The sequence below is a fragment of the Ranitomeya imitator genome, chromosome 10 (assembly GCF_032444005.1).
Source record: "Ranitomeya imitator isolate aRanImi1 chromosome 10, aRanImi1.pri, whole genome shotgun sequence".
NCBI classification, from domain to species: Eukaryota; Metazoa; Chordata; class Amphibia; order Anura; family Dendrobatidae; genus Ranitomeya; species Ranitomeya imitator.
In genome coordinates this window covers 25,068,822-25,088,195 of record NC_091291.1, presented here as the reverse complement: position 1 = coordinate 25,088,195, position 19,374 = coordinate 25,068,822, and the positions used below count along the sequence as shown (strand labels likewise).

The 19,374-nt window shown below is 40.4% G+C and overlaps 1 protein-coding gene across 1 annotated transcript; it reads left to right on the top strand.

Annotated features, from left to right (window-relative positions):
• The first annotated feature begins 4,740 nt into the window (after window positions 1-4,740).
• On the top strand, window positions 4,741-10,842 carry LOC138651177 (uncharacterized). Its single transcript, XM_069741203.1, has 5 exons — window positions 4,741-4,897; window positions 6,819-6,938; window positions 7,323-7,466; window positions 8,788-8,937; window positions 10,508-10,842. Exons 1-5 carry the CDS (start codon window positions 4,741-4,743, stop codon window positions 10,645-10,647), a joined length of 711 nt encoding a protein of 236 aa, XP_069597304.1. The 3' UTR covers window positions 10,648-10,842.
• The last annotated feature ends 8,532 nt before the right edge of the window (window positions 10,843-19,374 follow it).

Below are 19,374 nucleotides of genomic sequence, written 5' to 3'. Positions count from 1 at the left end.
ATGTAGTAAGGTAATTTGGGAGGAAAAAATAATACATAAAAAACTATTCATTATTGTAAATAACTAATAAATTATTTATTATTATTAGTCATGAGCGAATATACTCGTTACTCGAGATTTCTCGAGCACGCTCGGGGGTCCTCCGAGTATTTTTTAGTGCTCTGAGTCTTAGTTTTTCTTGCCGCAGCTGAATGATTTACATCTGTTAGCCAGCATAAGTGCATGTGGGGGTTGCCTGGTTGCTAGGGAACCCCCACATGTACTTATGCTGGCTAACAGATGTAAATCATTCAGCTGCGGCAAGAAAAACTAAAACTCGGAGGACCCCGGAGCATGCTTGAGAAATCTCGAGTAACGAGTATATTCGCTCATCACTAATTATTATAAAAAAATATTATTTATTATATGTATTTAATAAATACAATGTCATTTTTAACAACATTCAAGAGACAAAGTGGTAATATTAAAACTTACACACTAGGAAATTTTAAAGTGAGACCTAGTTCTGAGAAAAATACTTTTTACCAAACCATCTAACACTTTTAGACTACGTTCCCACGATGGGTATTTGGTCAGTTTGTAATATTGCACATCAAATACTCACCAAAGCCTTAGTGGGTCTAAATCTATGAAAAAAAATATGATAGCTCTCAGTTGACCATTTTTAGTTTAGTGCACCTGACCTTTTATCCTTTTGTCCAAGAGAATTGTCTCTGATCAAACTCTCGAAGTTTCTCCATTTTCTCCTTTCTGTGTTATCGAATAGCATGCATATGTCATCCGAGTGCAGCCCAACATATTCCATGGACACATTGACTTGAATGAGGGTGATCCCATAATCAGATCCAACTTGTGCATGCTGTGATTTTATCCTTGGACTGACTCAGTCAGAGGAAAAAAATAGGACATTTGCATGTCCCCATAAAATAACATGAGGATTAGTGCTGTCAATCAAAATGATGGATGAAACTTGTCTGATTATTAAGGCTGTGTGTAAGAGCCCTTTGAAAAATAAATCTTGTGATAAAATATGTGTGCTGACACAAATAGGCTGGGAAGGGCCATGGATATTGGCCATTTCCCAGCCTAATAAGACCGGCCTTTAGCCGCCCACAAAATGGCTCTTCTATTAAATGTACCAGTTCTGGCACTTAGCCTAGGCTCTTCCCAATTGCTATGATGTGCTGGAAGTTGGGGTAATCGTTTTGGGGTTGATGTCAGCATTGTAATGTCAGCTGACATCAAGCCCAGGGGTTAGTAATGGAGAGACGTCTGCCAGACACCTACCCATTACTGACCTCACAGTCAAAATAAATATACACACACACAGAAAAGTCCTTTGTTTGCAAAAATCTCTACCTTACAAGTTCCCTTTTTTACCCATTTATTTCGACAAAATAAAATAATCCAAGCGAGTCCACCACAATCCAAATGGAGGTCCAACGACAATCCCTGTCTTCTTCGTCCAGTCTAAGGAGACCTGTTAAGACTGGTGCGGCAGCCTCTACCGGGTCTGATGATGTACATTTAGAACTGAGGAAAGGGCAACGTGAAAACGCTCTCCTATCTTCTTATAGCCTTCTCCTGCTTTGTTGGCCTCCACCATTTTCATTTTCAGAGTGCGAGGCAGCTGTTTAGAAGAACCCATGGCTGCTGTTTTTTGGCACAAGGTTAGAGGAGGGTGTATTTTTTATAAAGCTCAGAAATTTCTATCACCTGGCCTTTCCTAACGATGATAGTGAACAAGCCATAACCCTAACAGACTAACAAAGGTCTGAAACCTCGGTCAACGTTATCAGAGCACACAAATCTCCAAGAGTGACCAAACTTTTGCATTGAAATATAGTTATTGGTAACCCATCTTTAACACATCCATTGGTGAGCTTGAAGACACTCAACTCTTTCATATTTGCTGGCGTGAGCAGAAAGATTTAAGGACCCTGGTTTGGCGGCCACGTCGGTAGTCTGAAAACACTGGTCCAGAGCCCTGAAAACCTTTAGCTAACATCCTCAAGGATTCTCGTTAGTAGGCTTGGTGAGACACCATAGAGCAACAATTAAATTGTGTCTACAACCAATAAATGGAGTTGATTTGTATAAGATTGATCACCATTCCACTCACATGTGGGCTCTTCAGGGCAATGGGTCTTGGAACCAGGAGGGGTTCTAGCAATCGGCAAACTATCCAATATTTTATGGAAGGAGGATTATTTCAAAGTTCTTATAATATTAGCAATAATTGTATTTTTCTCTTCAGTTCCACCAGAAGATCCAACCCCGAATAGTGTTCGAGCAGTGTTAAGGAATGTAAAAAAAAATGATGAGGCGGTAAACTGCACAGGATCATTGAAACGATATTTTGAGTATAGTGCAAAAGCCTTAGATACAGGTGAACACATTTTTATTGTTGTAATGGATTGTAAAATTTTGCAACACAATCTTTTTTGATCAATATGCAAGTAAAATACAATAACAAAGCAACTTCATATATCTTCTTCACTAAAAAAATGTATCCAACCATTTTGTATTTTCAGCTTTTTGTGCAAACTTTATACTCTGTGACTTTTCAGATGAAATTCACACTGAAAAAACAAATTTGACTTTAATTAAAATTAAGAATTATTACCTAAGACATTTTTCTTAATGATTATTTTTAATTTTGTTCTCCTGGTGGAAAAGAAATTAAATTATCTTTACAAGATTGTATGAATGATGATGGCTGCAAATTTATCTTTCTAAACAACTAAAGAAGGAGTACGTGAACTGTTACACGTTGCATCAATAGATCAATCAATTAATTTGTTATGGAATTAAATGAAATATCTAATTATAATGATCTTCCTCAAATGGGTGAATCACAAATGTTATACTAAGGTTACAATTAGAGATGGGAGCATCTTTTTGCAGAACTTGGATCTATAGGCCAGGTCAGTAAACCATAACTGCTGGATGGGAATCCTCTTGACATTGAGCAAAAAGAGGAGTTGGGGTTGCCGGAATATAAGAAGATTTAACACCTTTTCGACATTGGGTGTACATTTACGCTGATGTCAGACTTCCTACCCTTTGATGTGGGCTCCGGCTGTAAGCCCACATCTTTCCCATCACCTATCAGCTGTTTTGAACAGCTGACATGTGCCCGCAATAGCCGCGGGTGGAATTGCGATCCACCCATGGCTATTTACCAGTTAAATGCCGCTGTCAAACTCTGACAGCATCATTTATCAAGTGACATACTATGGGAGAGAAGCAGGACGAAGGCACAACTGTATGACCTCGGGCACACACACCAGGGATTACAAGTGCTTCTGGCAATCGTGCCAGAAATACTCCCACCGGTGACCCATGTCATGTGATTGTGGGCTACTGGTGTGTTGGTATGACAACCTGAGGTCTCCTGGAGACGTCTATGTTTGTCAGTGCCGGCTTTCTGTGAGCGCCACCCAGTGGTCTGCGCTCATAGCAAGTGGGTAATTCTGCTATATAGAGGCGATCTGATCATTGCCTCTATGTAGCAGAGCTGATCAGGTTGTGGCAGCTTCTAGTCTCCCATGGAGATTATTGAAGCATGCCAAAAGTTAAAAAAAATGTAAAAAAATATGAAAAAATATAAAATTTCAAATCTCCCCCGTTTCGCCCCATTCAAAATAAAACAATAAAAAAGTCAAACATACACATATTTGGCATCGCTGCATTCAGAATCGCCCGATCTATCAATTAAAAAATGTATTAACCTGATCGCTAAATGGCGTAGCGAGAAAAAAAGTCAAAACACTAGAATTACTTTTTTTGGTCGATGCAACATTGCATTAAAATGCAATAACGGTCGAACAAAGATCATATCAGCACCAAAATGGTATCATTAAATACGTCAGCTCGGCACGCAAAAAATAAGCCCTTACCCAACCCGAGATCACGAAAAATGAAGACGCTCTACGAGTATCGGAAAATGGAGCCATTTTTTTTTAAACAAAGTTTGTAATTTTGTTTCACCACATAGAAGAAACAGAACCTAGACATGTTTGGTGTCTAAGAACTCGTAATAACCTGGAGAATCATAATGATCAGTTTTAGCATTTAGTGAACCTAGTAAAAAAAAGCCAATCAAAAAAGTGTGGGATTGCAATTTAATTTTTGCAATTTCACCGCACTTATATTTTTTCCCCCCCATTTTCTAATACATGACATGGAAAAACAATGGTGTTGTTCAAAAGCACAGCTCGTCCCACAATAATTAAGCCCTCACATGGCCATATTGACGGAAAAATAAAAAAGTTATGAGGAGCGAAAAACGGAAACGCAAAACCGAAAAAAGCTTCGGGGGTTAAGGGGTTATATAACATTGAAAAAATAAGTGATAATAGACTTATTTCTTGGGATTTAAAAAAAAAGTTAAAAATATATTTATATTGCATTCAGTGATAGAAATTAATTCTAAAACGTATGAATGAGAAACAAACAATAAAAAGCTTGTTTACACAAACAAGAAAGCACCTAACACTCCCCAAGAGGGTAAATATATTTTATTAAATATTGCACAAAATGAAGACATTGTTCATTTTTGGCAAGATCAAATTGACAGATATTCTGATGGCCATTAGCGTATTCTCTTATTGTTTGTCTTTTCTTTCCTCGAGGCTGTCGTTGTATCTCAAACTTTGCTGAAAGGAGAATAACCTGCCAGAGATACTTGGAAAGTGTGGCGTGCCCTGGTATTATCAGAGTGATCTCATCCAGCCCATGATACATTATGTTTTTTACCTTTCCAAAGAGTATTTATATGATCCCGGTGCACAGACCGCGAGACGAGCAGAGGAGAATCCGAGAAGCCACCACTCATCCACGATGAAGAACCTGGTGGCTTTGTTTTGCGTGATCTCTGCTCTTCTCACCTCAGGTTAGAATGGCGCAGTCACTACACAACATATACACATAGCGCACTGTGTCGTGGCACCATCTTTGCTGCATTGTTCCTACATGACTTTTGTTAGGTGTGCGTCTAAATGAAAATCAATGCTTCAAGCATTACATAATTGTGGAGAATAAGGCAAATATGAAGCCATTTTCCATAGAGAAAATATTTTTGTTAAAAATTAGACCCTTCATAAATATGATCTACAAATTAGATTTTATCATGCTTTGAACATATTGCAACTTTATATTTTTCTTTTCTTTTTTGTTTACTTTTTCTTCTTTCTTTTTAGTTCCCTACATTTATCCACTCTATTTTCTTGCTCTAATTTTTCACATTTTTTCTTTTGCTTTCACATGTCTTCTCCTCATTTTCCTTATTCTCGTCTGCCACTTGCTCTCACATTCTAATCTTTTTTTCTTATTATTTTCGTTCATATTCTTCTTTTTCATCCGGCTCTTATGTCCACATCTTCTTTCTTTCTTTTTCTTCCTTTCTTTCTTTCTTTCTTTCTTTCTTTCTTTCTTCTACCTGCTGTTACTCATATTTTTCTTGTCAACTATATTATTCTTCTCATTCTTCCTTTCCTTTCTCTTAATATTTTCCATTAAGTTGTATTTCCTTCTTCTTGTTCTCCTTTTCTTTTTTCTCTATTTCACCTACTTCTTTTATTCTATTAAATACCTTATGTTTTCATTGTCTTATCTTTTCTCCTTTCCTATGTAACTATTAATGTTTTATTTGCCCTCCTCTTTTATTTCATTTACTTCCTTCTCCTTTTTTCCCATCTTCTCTACTTCTCCCTCTTCTTTTGCTCTTTCTCCATTTTGTTGCTTTCTATTCTTCTTTTCTTCTCTTTTGCCTCCTATTTTCAATATCATCTCTGAGTCCTTTTTTTATTTTCTGCCTTTTATCCACCATTACTTTTTCTTCTTCACTCCAGTTTTTACTTTATCTTCTTTTACCGTTAACCCTTGTTTCCCTCCTTTTTTCCTCTTGTCCTTTCTACTCTTTTATCTAATTCATTTTTTTCTAGCTTTCTTCTTGTCTTCCGCTTCTCTCTTCTCTACTACACTTCTTTTTCTGTTCCCTCTCCTCAATTTTTGCTGCCTTCCCCTCCTTTCACTTCTATTATCTGCCTTCTCCCATTTCTTTTTCTTTTTCCTATTTTTTCTTTGCATTCTCCTTCTTGTCCTCTTATAGTTTGCTTTCTTTCCTAGAAATCCTTCTCTTTTCTCTCTTCTATTTTTTTCTCCACTTTATCTTTGTCTATATTTTCTTTTCTCCTCTTTGTTCTCATTCATTTCTTATATTAAACCATTTCTTTTTATTTAGGTTTAATTCTTACCTTATTATCTTACCTTGTTTTCTTCTTATTTTCCACCTTCTTTTTTTGTTTATCCCGTTCTCCTAATTTTTCTTTTTGTCCTTATTAGCTTTTTTCCCACCATTCTGCTTCCCATTTAACTTTTCAATTCCTCTCTTTCTTATTTATCATTATTTTTCCTGCACAATTCTTTTTTCTTTCCCAGTTTCTTGTCCTCCAACGCTATTCTTTTTTTGTCCATGTTTCTTTTCTCAGGATTATCTTTTTTATCACCTCTTTTCCCTTTTTATCTTCCTTTTCTTGTTTAGTTTCCCAGTCCTTCCCTTCTGCCTTGTCCTCATTCCTCCATTTTCTCTTCTTTTTTATTTTTGCTCTTCTCCCTGTCCCTTATTATTTCCCTTTCTCATTTGTCTTTCTCCATTTTCCTTTATCTCCTTCTCTTCTCCTTTAAATCCTCTTTATTCTCCTGTCTCTCCTTATTCCACTTGTCTTGTGTTATATATTTTGAAATTCCAAATAAGAAAACTATGATTGCATCAATATAATCATTAAACTCATGATATAAACATTCCTTTTTAGTGGAAAGCTTGGTGTGCAAGTCGTGTCTAAACCGAAATGGAGATTCGTGTAACACAGAAGAATTTGTGAATTGTGGAGACAGTTCTAGATGTTGCACGGTTTCTGGATTCACACGGTACAGTAAGTATCTTCCTTGAAGACAAAGTCTTGAATATTAACAAATCTAATTACTTAATTTGGAAATTCGTGGAGCATTAACCTTGTCCTGAAGGTTCATTGACGGCAACCCCATCCAAGACTAAATTTCTATTAACTTTTATTCAACCTACTTGCCCATTCAACTACTTTATCTGTGTAATTCTGTGGCTTCACTGTCACTGAGTCTCCATCTAAAGTAGTATAAGTAAGTTAGTCAACTTCAATCATCACCAGTGATCATGCCAAAGTTCTGGAGACTTTCCGCGGTATTTTCAATGAGTAATGCATAAAAAATAAGCTTACCATGGATAGTTGTTTCATCGTGACTTGAATACTTTCTGTAACAAGAACCTCAATATATTTCAGATTCCACTACAACCCAATTTATTCACAAAGGCTGTGAACATAATTTACCCAGTGGCCAATTTCTCCGCATTGCAAGTGAAGAATTTGTTTGCCAGTCTTATGTAAATTGTTGTGAAGAAGACAATTGCAACCCAGATTATTACAGTAAGTAAAGAAGGTAAAAATCATTCAATAATCAGCATTTAATTAGAGGCAGGTAAATGGAAAAATTATAAACTCATCATTCGTGATTACTTGGTATGAGCAAAACTGAGGAAATTTGATTTGCCAGATTTGAACAAGAATTGATTTGCTCTTAAAAAAATAATTTGTATTATTATTATGTGTTGAGCATAACAAATACATGGACTGAAAAATATTTAAGTAAATCATTAATCTGTCCTCTTTTTTCACCTGTCACAACATCTCAATGTCCCTCCAGGTCGTCCTCTGCCTCGCCAACCTTCTTCGGTTCTGGTCTTTTCTTTCGTCTTTAGTAGGGATGGGCAAACCCAAACTGTAAAGTTCGGGACCGTACCGAACATAATGTTCGGTCACACAGTCCCGAACACGAGTTTCCATGGGAAACCCGTGTTACAGTTCGGTTCCAGGGCGGCTGTAAAAGAAAACATAAAATTAATAACAAACATTATAAATATTATACTTACCTGTCCAGCGACACGTCCTTCCGTCCCGCTGTCTCCCAGCCGCATCTGCTTCCGGGGCTGCTCATCATTTCCGGCGGTATTCACTGTACTCGGCAGCCTTCAGCTTTTTCCAGCAGTGATCATATGGTAATGTCAGTGGTGCAGGAGGACACGTCGCTGGACAGGTAAGTATAATTATGTTTACTATTAATTTTATGCTATCTTTTACAGGCCCCCGCCCCATCCCATATCTGTAAAGTCAAAGTTCGGGGTTCGGATGCAGGTTCGCGTCATCGCCAGCCCTGAACTCATAGTTTATAGAAAAACTCAGGCGAACCCGCAGATCCCGAACATCGGGGGGTTCGTCCATCACTAGTCTTCAGCCTACTTAATTCTTTAATGCCTCTGGTGTTCATTTAACCAAGCTAGTTACATTGTGATGTCAAGGAGCAAAGAAAGTAATTATGTCATGTGAGACCTACTCAGCATCACAGGTTACAAAAATTGAAGAAGACTGAAGATGAAAAAGAAGACCAGATTTACAAGGAAGAAGTGAGCCAGGTTTGGATCTGCACCACCAGAACACGAGAGGGACAAGATGAGCATCAATAAAATGTCAACCAGGGACATCATGCTTGATTCCAGTGAATTAAATTGTTAAATATTCAGGACATACTCAGACCATTTTCTTTGTATGAAATTCAAAACAATTTGAATTGCCTCCAATCGATTCACTCATTTCTAGTGACGAATATCATCAACAAAACATTTAACAGACAAGATTTCAATATCTATTAGGATTTTAAGTTTCAACGTTTCTTCTTGACTTTATTTTACAGTACCTGTTGATAACGAGAAAGAAAATGGATATGTCTGTCCCATCTGCTACAAAGATCACAATACTAAAGGCTGTGTTGCTTACACACAAGAAAAATGTACAGGAGATGCCACCTTGTGTGCAGAGTACATAGGGACATTTTTCAAACCAGGTAATGAATGAAGGTCAATCAAGCTCAACTGCTTGATTTGTGAACCATACATCTTATTATGGCAAATCATAAATTTGACCGTAAACTCTACAATCATACACTGGCGGTCAATCCTAAAGGCAGTCCATCAAAGTTATAGAACAAAGAAAAAATGTGGCAGAGTGGTCTAAGTCCTTTATTGAAACATACAAAACATCTTCATGGCTCGGGGGTGTGTAGACGAAGAAGAGGTGTGCAGGGGTAGATGACAGCCGTTTCACGCTAACGGCAGCGCTTCCACGGATCATTAGCGCGAAACGGCCGTCATCTAACCCTGCACACCCCCTCTTCGTCTACACCCCCCGAGCCGTGAAGATGTTTTGTATGTTTCAATAAAGGACTTAGACCACTTTAGAACTGGTGAGTGCTGCCGCATTTGTTCTTTGTTCTAGTGCTGGTCTCATCTTGATTTCCATGCGAGCACCCCGGTTATGCTGTCAGGTGTCCACTGCACCACACATGGGCTACGGCCGACTCCAGGTTTCACAGCTGTGCGGATTTCTTTTTTTCTTTGTTGGTCCATCAAAGTTATGTTCTGGAAAATCCTTTATGCCTCTATGATGGTAGATATATTATTTTTATTCTATTATTGTCTTCTCTTCGGTAAAACAAACCCAAGTAATTCATTAATCATACATTTCCAAATCTTGAGTAGGGTTTCTACACTAAAACGATTGCTGTGGCTCCAAACTTATCTGCAACTAAGGTCTCCCTAAGCTCTCACTGTGCTGTGGAAAGCCTATCATATGAAGGTAGCAAAACTTCTCAACCTGCTCCCTTGGATTGCATATGTAGGTGATAAATACAGACAACATAGAGCGTGCATTATTTTTTTTCTGTTCCAATAAAAATAATAAAATCTTAAATTTAAAACCTCGTGAGTTAAGAAGATATTTTTTGAATACCTTAAAGAAAAATGAAATACTTGACAAAAAATGCCATAAATGGCTTATGCCAATTTTACAGCTCTTTCACAGATTTGAGTCTAATCTTTAACATTTTAAACTTCTGCCAGCAAGCTCACTTAGTGTTATAAAATTAATTGAGGTTTACTTACCCTACCCGGGTTCAATGCTGTGTCTCCACCATTGCAACAGTCTCTGCTATTTGACTGCAAGGGGGACAATTTTTTTTTCAGATAGAATACTCATTTAAAATGTGAAATCTAATTAGACAGGTGTTCATAAAAGTTGTCTTAGTGCAGAGGTCCCTGTCAACTCTTAACCCATTACTTGCCAAATTAAAATGTTTACAAGTACGGATTTTTCAGAAAAGAGCATCCCAATATTCAATTAAAAATGACAATGACATGATTTCCTATTTTGAAAACATTCATTTTACAAACACAACACAAAAAATTGGACCTAATTATAAAAATTATAAAATCTTAGTTGCTAGAAGCTAAAGATTAGGCGTCCCAAAAAAAGGACATTGGTAGATAAAGGGTTAAATATCCAAAAAATATTTCTTAACCTTGTTGTGACTAAATAAAATGACATATAATGAACTGATGATTACATTTCTTCCACAGATGGATCTGCTCCGGGAACATCCTTCAAGTCTTGTGCCAATCCTTCTGGATTCAAAAATCTGGGAGCATGCTTCGGCATAGAAGAGATTGAAAGAGTTCAGTTTCAAACAATTGAACCAATTGAATCACCACACAATTAATCCATTACCTTGATATCATTGATAAAAGAAATCTATTATTCTCTTTTTCTGATATAGGTATTAGTCTCTTGCGTGGGAACACGTTGATTGTTCTAAATTACTACTGATCAAAATGTTTGAAAATGAAGAAGTTGATAATCAATAACATTAGCATTAGTGATCTTCTGAAATTAAATAAAACTTTTACGAGCATGATCATGACCTTGTGTTTTATTCCATGCTTTTTTTTTTACATTTTAACTAGTGATGAGCAAGTATGCTCGTTACTCGAGTTTCTCCGAACATGATCTGGTGTCCTCCGAGTATTTTGGCGTGCTCGGAGATTTAGTTTACGTCGACGCAGCTGCATGATTTGCGGCTGCTAGACAGCTTGAATACATGTGGGGATTCCGTAAGAAACAGACAACCCCCACAAGTATTTAAGCTGTCTAACAGCCACAAATCATGCAGCTGCATTGACATAAACGATATCTCCGAACATGCCAAAATACTCGGAGAACACCCAAGCATGCTCGGAGAAACTCGAGTAACGAGCATACTCGCTCATCACTAATTTTAACACTTTTAGCAAACAAACAAAAATACACATCTTTAAAATCAGGGAAGAAAGGGGAGGATATATGGAGGGAGGAAAATAAGTAAATAATTTGGAAGGAAGGAGCGTTTGGGAAGGGAATGAATTGTAGGGAAGAAGGAGAACCAACAACATACAAGAGGTCATTTTAACCTTTTTGTCAATATTTATAGCAAAAAGGCATATTCCATTTAATATGAATCCTAAAATAGCGTATATTCCACAATATTGATACTATAACTTACTCATAAGTCTTAATTCAACATGCAATAACGATTATACAAAAAGAAGAAGAGATTGAAGAACTTTGGAGGACTTGGCTATACTGGGTTATTATCAATCCAAGGTTTCCACCTGTTATAGAATTTAGAGTAATAATTGTTATGGCAGGATTTTTTTTCGCACACATTGTACAAAGAAATTGTATCTACTCTTTTCGAAGTAGATGGAATTTAGAGTCTCTTCCAACTAGCTGCAATTTAATTTTTAGCAGCTAACAAAATGTGTATCAAAATTGGTTTGAAACCAGGAAGAATGAATTCCATATCAAGGGATAGCAGTGCCATTTGGCGATCTCTTTGTGCAATATTTTATTTATAAGAGCGGACAATTCCTTCCCCAAGTTCTTTAATTTGGGGCAATTCCAGAAAATATGTAGGAGATTGCCAATGAGGCCACAACCTCTCCAACATATTGGTCAATCTGGAAGGCATGAAGTACCATCTCGTGAGTGTCTTAAAGTAGGACTTGGGAAAATGTTTGAATAGTAAGAATGTATTAGAGCTTCATGCCACTGGTCTACGGAGGAAGCTTTTTATTAGATCCTTCTCCCAGTTAAGCACATAGGTTTTTATTGAAGGATATATCATCAATGCTAAAGTTTTCCAGAACATGGTTGCATAGGAGAATACAAAAAGTATCTGTTAACAGATTTTCATTATGAAGTAAGTGGGAATTAGGTTTCCCTATGAAATAAAATATACTGAATTTTCAATCCTTAAGTTTTTTTTGCTAAATTTGAATTCCTTTAAGGAAATGAAGTAATTCCCATTATATAAATCATTTATTTATTTAAACCAATGGACTTCCAGGATTGCGGAATTGTAATCCCTGTAATTAATTCAATAAAATCTAATGAGAAATTCTTAATTAGATGAAATTTATTTTTTTTGTTCTGTCGAGTAGCTAATTTTTTCCATGCCACAATTTATGCCACTAGTCGGAAGATGTTACTAGCCAGACCCTGGCGTCAGTGTAATGTTAGGGCTAGCGGAATTCACCAAATAATTAGAACGAAGGTATGAGGTGCGTTCGCAGGCCAGGGTCCACCGTGCAGAGATGGAACCTGCTGCTGAGTAAAGACGGACTATATGGCTGTACAATGTGGATACATACATGGGTTAACTTCACCCTGTATGAAGGAAGTGAACCCTGTTGGGTCACAGGACCGCGGTACCTCACAAAGAGAGCAAGCAAGGAATCACAGAACTCTATCCCAGGATGCAGGATTAGAGTTCGTGTAGACCTCTTGCGCTTGACACCACAATTGGGGTATCAGAGTAACTGAAAAAGTAACTTTATACACAAGAGTGTGTGCTGTGCCACTCTGGCGGACGCCACTAACCACCCAGACTTGGGTTAGGAAAGCGCTCTAATAGCGCACGGCGCCGCACTGGCGGTCACAGCAATTAGACGCTGTTTCGTGTGTTTTTGCGCTGATAGCTCAGCCGGGCGCTAGATAGCAGACATCCACCTTATGCGAGCAGTCATAGAAAAGGGGGGGGATGATTAAAGAGCGACTTGCACTCTTCAACACACACACGTTTTCAAATGTACACTAGCGCATGGCCGAGCGGCCATGCAAACCTTTTATGGTGGCAGAGCTACAAGACCTTCCAGATGGTCCAATAGGATCCACAACAGGACCTGAGCATGTGACCCTCGACCTACAATGGGAGGTCGTCCCGTGGGCATGCTGAGTGTGAGAAAAGCAGGACTTAGTCCCAGAAAGATATGCTCGCTGCTATTTAGTGCTGGCTACAAAGGCAGAGCCTGGAAGGATGGTAGTAACCAGTCGCCCCCCCTCCTTGGACCTCGCTGCACTCGAAGGCAGCAATGAGCTGTGGAGCTCGAAAGTGCTCAGCAGGCTCTGAAGGCCTGTCCTCAGGGCCATAACCCTTCCAATCCACCAAATAATTTTTTTTTTACCACGTACCACCTTACACCCCAAGATAGCATTCACCTCATAATCATCCGTAGACGAACCCGATGTCCCGGCAGATGTCTCGGAAACCGGGACATGTGTACGGGCTTTAAGAGGGACATATGAAAGGTGTCGGTGATACCTAAGCGTGGAGGAAGAGCCAGATGGTAGACCACAGGGTTAACCTGTTTGAGGACCTTGAAGGGACCCAAGTAGGGAGATGCAAACTTAGTGGACTCAACACACAGCCTGATGTTACGGGCGGAGAGCCACACTAAGTCGCCAGCAGCAAAGGTCAGAGCGGGGCGCCGATGTGCATCGGCAGAGGACCTCATTCTCTCCTTGAAAGCCCGGATGACATCCTGAGTGCGGTCCCAAATGTCCCGTGCCTCCACAGCCCAGTCTGCCACTCTGGCGTCGGCGAAAGATTCGGGCATAGGCACAAGAACCCACGGATGCTGGCCATAATTAAGGAGGAATGGAGTCTGTCCAGTGGAGTCATCTATGGCATTGTTTAGCACAAACTCCGCCCACGGTAGCAAGGATGCCCAGTCATCCTACCTGGCTGAAACAAAATGTCGCAGAAATATGATCAGAGTCTGGTTGGCTCTCTCTACCAACCCATTCGTCTCAGGATGATATGCTGAAGAGGGATTCAACTCAATGCTGAGTAGACGACAAAGCTCTCTCCAGAACCGAGACACAAACTGGGGACCCAGGTCAATGACAATTTTGTCCGGCATACCGTGTAGGCAAAAGATATGTTTAATAAACAATGCAGCCAGAGCCCGTGCAGAAGGTAATCGTGGAAGAGGCACCAAGTGCACCAATTTGGAAAAATGGTCGATGATCACCCACATAATGGTGCAGCTACGAGACTTGGGTAAACCCACCACAAAATCCATCCCTACCATCTCCCAGGGCCTGTCCGCCACCAGCAGGGGGTAAAATAACCCAGCTGGCCATTGTCAAGGGGACTTGTTCTTGGCGCAGGAGACACACACCCAAACATAGTCTCTGACGTCACAGGCCATATGCGGCCAGTATGTCCTCACCAGCAGCTCAAATGTCCTTTTGGTCCCAAAATGTCCACCCACCCTGGACAAGTGAGCCTAAAAGAGAACCTCCAGATGCAAATTAGTTGGTGCAAAAGTCTTGCTTGGGGGCATAGACTCTAGCGAAACCGGAGCTACGGTTCTCAGGCTCTCAGAAGGGAGAATAAGCCAAGGCTCCTCTTCCTCCTCATCAGATGATACAACGGAGCGAGAGAGAATGTCGGCAAAAATATTCTTCTCCCCGGAGAGAAAATGGAGGGTGAAATGGAACCGTGAGAAGAACAGGGACCATCTGGCCTGGCGAGAATTTAGCCGCTGGGCTGTCTGTAAGTAGATCAGATTTTTGTGGTCTGTGAAAACTTGGAAGGGAAAGCGAGCCCCCACCAAAAGATGTCTCCACTCAGAGAAAGCCAACTTCATTGCTAGCAACTCCCTGTCCCCGATGGAATAATTCCTCTCCACTGGTGTGAAGGTCTTGGAAAAGAAGATGCAAGGATGCTTCCGACCTTGAGCATCCTTTTGGAAGAGGACTGCTCTAGCACCAACGGAAGAGGGATCCACCTCCATTACAAACGGCTTATCAACATCGGGGCGATGTAGGATGGGAGCGCTAGCAAAATGGGACTTAATAGAAGTGAAGGCCTTAGAGACCATGTGACCCTCGACCTCCAATGTGAGGTCGTCCCTTGGGCATGCTCAGTGTGAGAAAAGCAGGACTTAGTCCCAGAAAGATCTGCTTGCTGCTGATTAGTGCTGGCTACAAAGGCAGAGCCTGGAAGGACGGTAGTAGCCAGTCACCCAGTATCAGCCTGAGCTAGACACTGGGACCGATGACTCTGCTGAGCAGGCTCCACTGCGGCTGGAGAAGAACGGGAGACCGCAGCGGAGATGGTTTGAGATTCCCCCTGTGCAGAGGCGGGAAAACAACGCCTAACAACATCTACTAGATTTGTCATGCAACAAGTGAAAAAACAACATATCTGGTATTGCCAGAATCCTAACGACTCATAGGAAAACAATAATATAAAATTTAATCTGCATTAAAAAATACTCTTCTTAATAAAATAAATATTAAAATGAAAAATAATCCATGAAAGCATGTCATGTGCTAATCAAAACACATCTACAGGTTGAGGATAGAGCTTGACATGATGTGGTGTGTATAGAAATTCCTAATGAACTGATGCAAGCAGCGACTAACTATAGGGTAAGTCTAGGACACCCTGGCTCATCACCTTCTGTGCAGAAGAAGCTGCTTCTGTTTGTGTTACAAATTAATTATTGTTCTTAAGTACTGACTTTGCTTCCTACTTAGCACATAACTCTAAGATATTTGTGCTGTACACAAAGTCATACTTATCCAGCACTTCTGGATGTTCTGCTGAACATGGTGATGACTACTGCAGAGATGTCCATCGTGCTACCTACTTTAGTAGCTTTACTCAATCTCTGCCCTTTGTAATTAATTCCAAAAGCTGTTGGCTACTATAATATTGCTTAAAATGATGTCATCGATTATTGAATGAAGTCATGCCATCATAGTTGTATGGCTGCAATCCACTCTGATTTTGAGAAATCTTTTGGAAGCACAATAATAATAACTCAATAATTTGGCATTGGTGCTTTTGACTACAAGTCAATAGCTACTTGGCTTGCCCATCTGGTTCCAATTTTCAGTGAGGGTTGGAAGTTTTAAGTTTGAGTCTAGAAAATTTAGGAAGCCAAATTTTTGAGGTAAGTCTTTTGTGGATGGGGTAAGTGGGCTTTCACTTGCAATTGTGATCCAAAGTGCTTTTTGGAAATTATCTAGGAACTTAAATGCAATTCATAAAAGTGAATGTCAGGTTTGTTTATCTGTCTTGAAAGTCTCCGAGATGTGACCTTCTAGGGTTTCCTTGTTCAATAAGACCTGCTACCTCTAAGGCCAGTCTCACACGTCCAGATAATTCCGGTACCAGAAAAATCGGTACCAGAATTATCCGTCCCGTGTGTCCGTGTGCTTACGTTGAACATCAGTGTGGCACACGTGCGGCAGCCGTGTGCCGACTGAGGACCACACAGACCGTGCAGGAGACAGCGCTAGAGTTAAGCGCTGTCCCCTGCGTGCGGTGCTGAAGCCGGTATTCATCCCTTCTTCCCAGCAGCGTTTGCTGGAAAGAAGGAATGAATAATCTTTTTTTTTTAATTTATTTTTGATTTTAAAATAAATTTGCCGGTAATCTGCCCCCTCCCACCCCCTGTGCGCCCCCCCGCTGGCATTAAAATACTTGCCCAGCTCCCTCGGTGCTTACATCCTCTCAGCGTCGCTGCTTGTCCTGTATGAGCGGTCACGTGGTGCCGCTTATTACAGTAATGAATATGCGGATCCAGCCCTATGGGAGGTGGAGCCGCGTATTCAACACTGTAATGTGCGTCACCACGTGACACACGGTCCGTGAAAACACGCTGACATGTGCAGAGACACATTGATTTTAATGTGTCTACGTGAGTCAGTGTCTCCAGTACGTGAGGAAACTGTCACCTCACGTACCGGAGCCACTGACATGTGAAACCGGCCTAAGAGGGGAGAATGACAACTAACTGGTCACTCTGAGTTGATGGGTATCAATGTTCTCCACATGTTCTTGCAGGTTTCCTCTAGGTACTTCTGTTTCCTTCAAAACTACAAAAGCAAAATTAGTCCCATAGTTACATAAGCTTATATTAGACACATGTCTATCTGCTTAAACTTTTCTTTTAAATCCCTAAACTCTTGTGTTAAATATATTCTTGTGCTTATCTGAGAACTGTTTTCTGCACACTCACAAACCTTACACCACTCAGCAAAACCTCAAATGGACTGTACTTATAAATTCCAATAAAATTGGCCCCTGTGTGTGTCTGAAATAGAGAACTTGGATGTTAAGCCTCCTTAGCCGATATGGACTGATCTGACTGGTTTCTCTTTTCCTATTTCCCATCGAGACCCAAGACTATTTTCAACTAGTGAAAAGAAGAATTAACGTGTTTGACACTTGTTATCTGCCCTTCTGAACACAACAGAGCAGGATATAAGCTTAGCAGATGTAATCATCATAATATTTATTCCTTTGCAAGAGAAAATAGCATATAAACCTAATCCAGATCATTGATGGCCCTATATGAACACTTCTTCTCTTTTGCACTCTTCCGAGTACTTGTGGAGACTGATAACTTTGGACAAGCCTCATCATCTTCTGTGCTATATTGGGATCTAGTGAGTTTATTGACATTGATCCCACTTGGATTCAGGCTTACATTAATGTCTTACATGCTTAGGGAATTACACTCCCATATTACAACTTATTGTGGCTTTTCTAAATAGAACCTTCTGAATCAGATTCCAAACTTCATTCTATGATACCCATGATTATACATCTGGAGATCCATTTTGTAATCTTCCATTTGTAGTTTTGTGTGTGCCTATTTGACTTCAGATAATATTTCTACTGGTCACTTTTTAAAGACCAATTTATTCCGCTCCATATAACAGTAGATGTTTTATAGAAGCTTAAAAGCATAGATCTGTTGTATGTTGATTAGTGTTGAGTAGAGTTGAGCGACCTTGACCTTTTTAGAGTCGAGCCGGGTTTCGCGAAACCCGACTATCTCAAAAGTCGGGTCGAGTGAAATCGGCCGATTATGACGTAAAGTCGGGATCGACCGAAACACGAAACCCAATGCAAGTCAATGGGGCAGCATAGTCGGCAGTGAGTGGGGGCCAGGAAAACACCTAGAGTGCCCATTTTAATGTCAAAACCATCCATTCTTCTTAATGAAGCTTGTCAAGCGTAAGTTACCTTATAATAATTGGAAGGCATTTGAAATTGGGGGTCATTTGGCTAAATTTGTGGTGGGTAGGGCTGGTTCAAGTAATTAGTGGGCCCAGGAAATCTGGACCACGTCATGGCAGTGGAGCAGGGAGAGGTAAGTATTTCAACTTTGCAAGTGCTGTGAACCTGAGCAAGCAGGGGGGGCCCACTCGTTGGCATTGGCACTGGCACAGGGCCCCTCAAAGTACAGCGGTGTGTTTGCACGGCGGGGGCGCCTCCCACCGGCAGCAACACTTTTGCGTACTATGAGAGGCCCTGTGCCAGTGACGTCGCCAACTAGTATTCCTCCCCCCACCTGATGAAGGAACCTGCACTTTCATCTGCACCTTCCTCTTTGTCCCCGTGTAAGGTGGTATGGTATGCGGGAAGAGCAACCTGACTTTCAGCAGGGTCACAATGTTGTTGTGTAGCGTGCACGGGGAATGTTGCGTTATGGGTCAATGTACCAGCAGACTCATCTATCACTGGCTGGGCAATGGGCAGGATGAGGAGGAAACACAGATATAGGCCCAAAGAATAAAGTTGGCTAAATGCAGTTCAAAATTGGTAACACAGGAATAACCAGGGGGCATTGCAGTGGAGGACAACTGGAATGAGAGGCTGACACAGAGAGTAGGCCCAAATCAGTAAGTAGTCGAAATGCAGTTCAAAATTGGCAACCGTAGTAAACAGGCGGCACAGCTTTGTTCAGTGGAGGAGAACAGCAAGGAGTGGCAGACACCGATAGTAGGCCCCAACCCAACTAGTAGGCCAAATGCAGTCTAACATTAACAACTACTTAACGAGCGCCTGAAAACGGAATTTCAGGACAGGAAACCAGGAGAACAGCAAGGAGCGGCAGACACTGTTAGTAGGCCCCAAACCAACTAGTACGCTAAATGCAGTTGTTCCATTTAACCACAATTTAACGAGAGCCTGAAGATAGAAGCTCAGGAAAGGCAACCTGGAGAACACCTTGGAGTGGAACACACCATCTCTCTCCACCCCATACCCATTTTGTAGGCCTAATGCAGTGTAGTTTTCTACAACTACTAAACGAGAGTC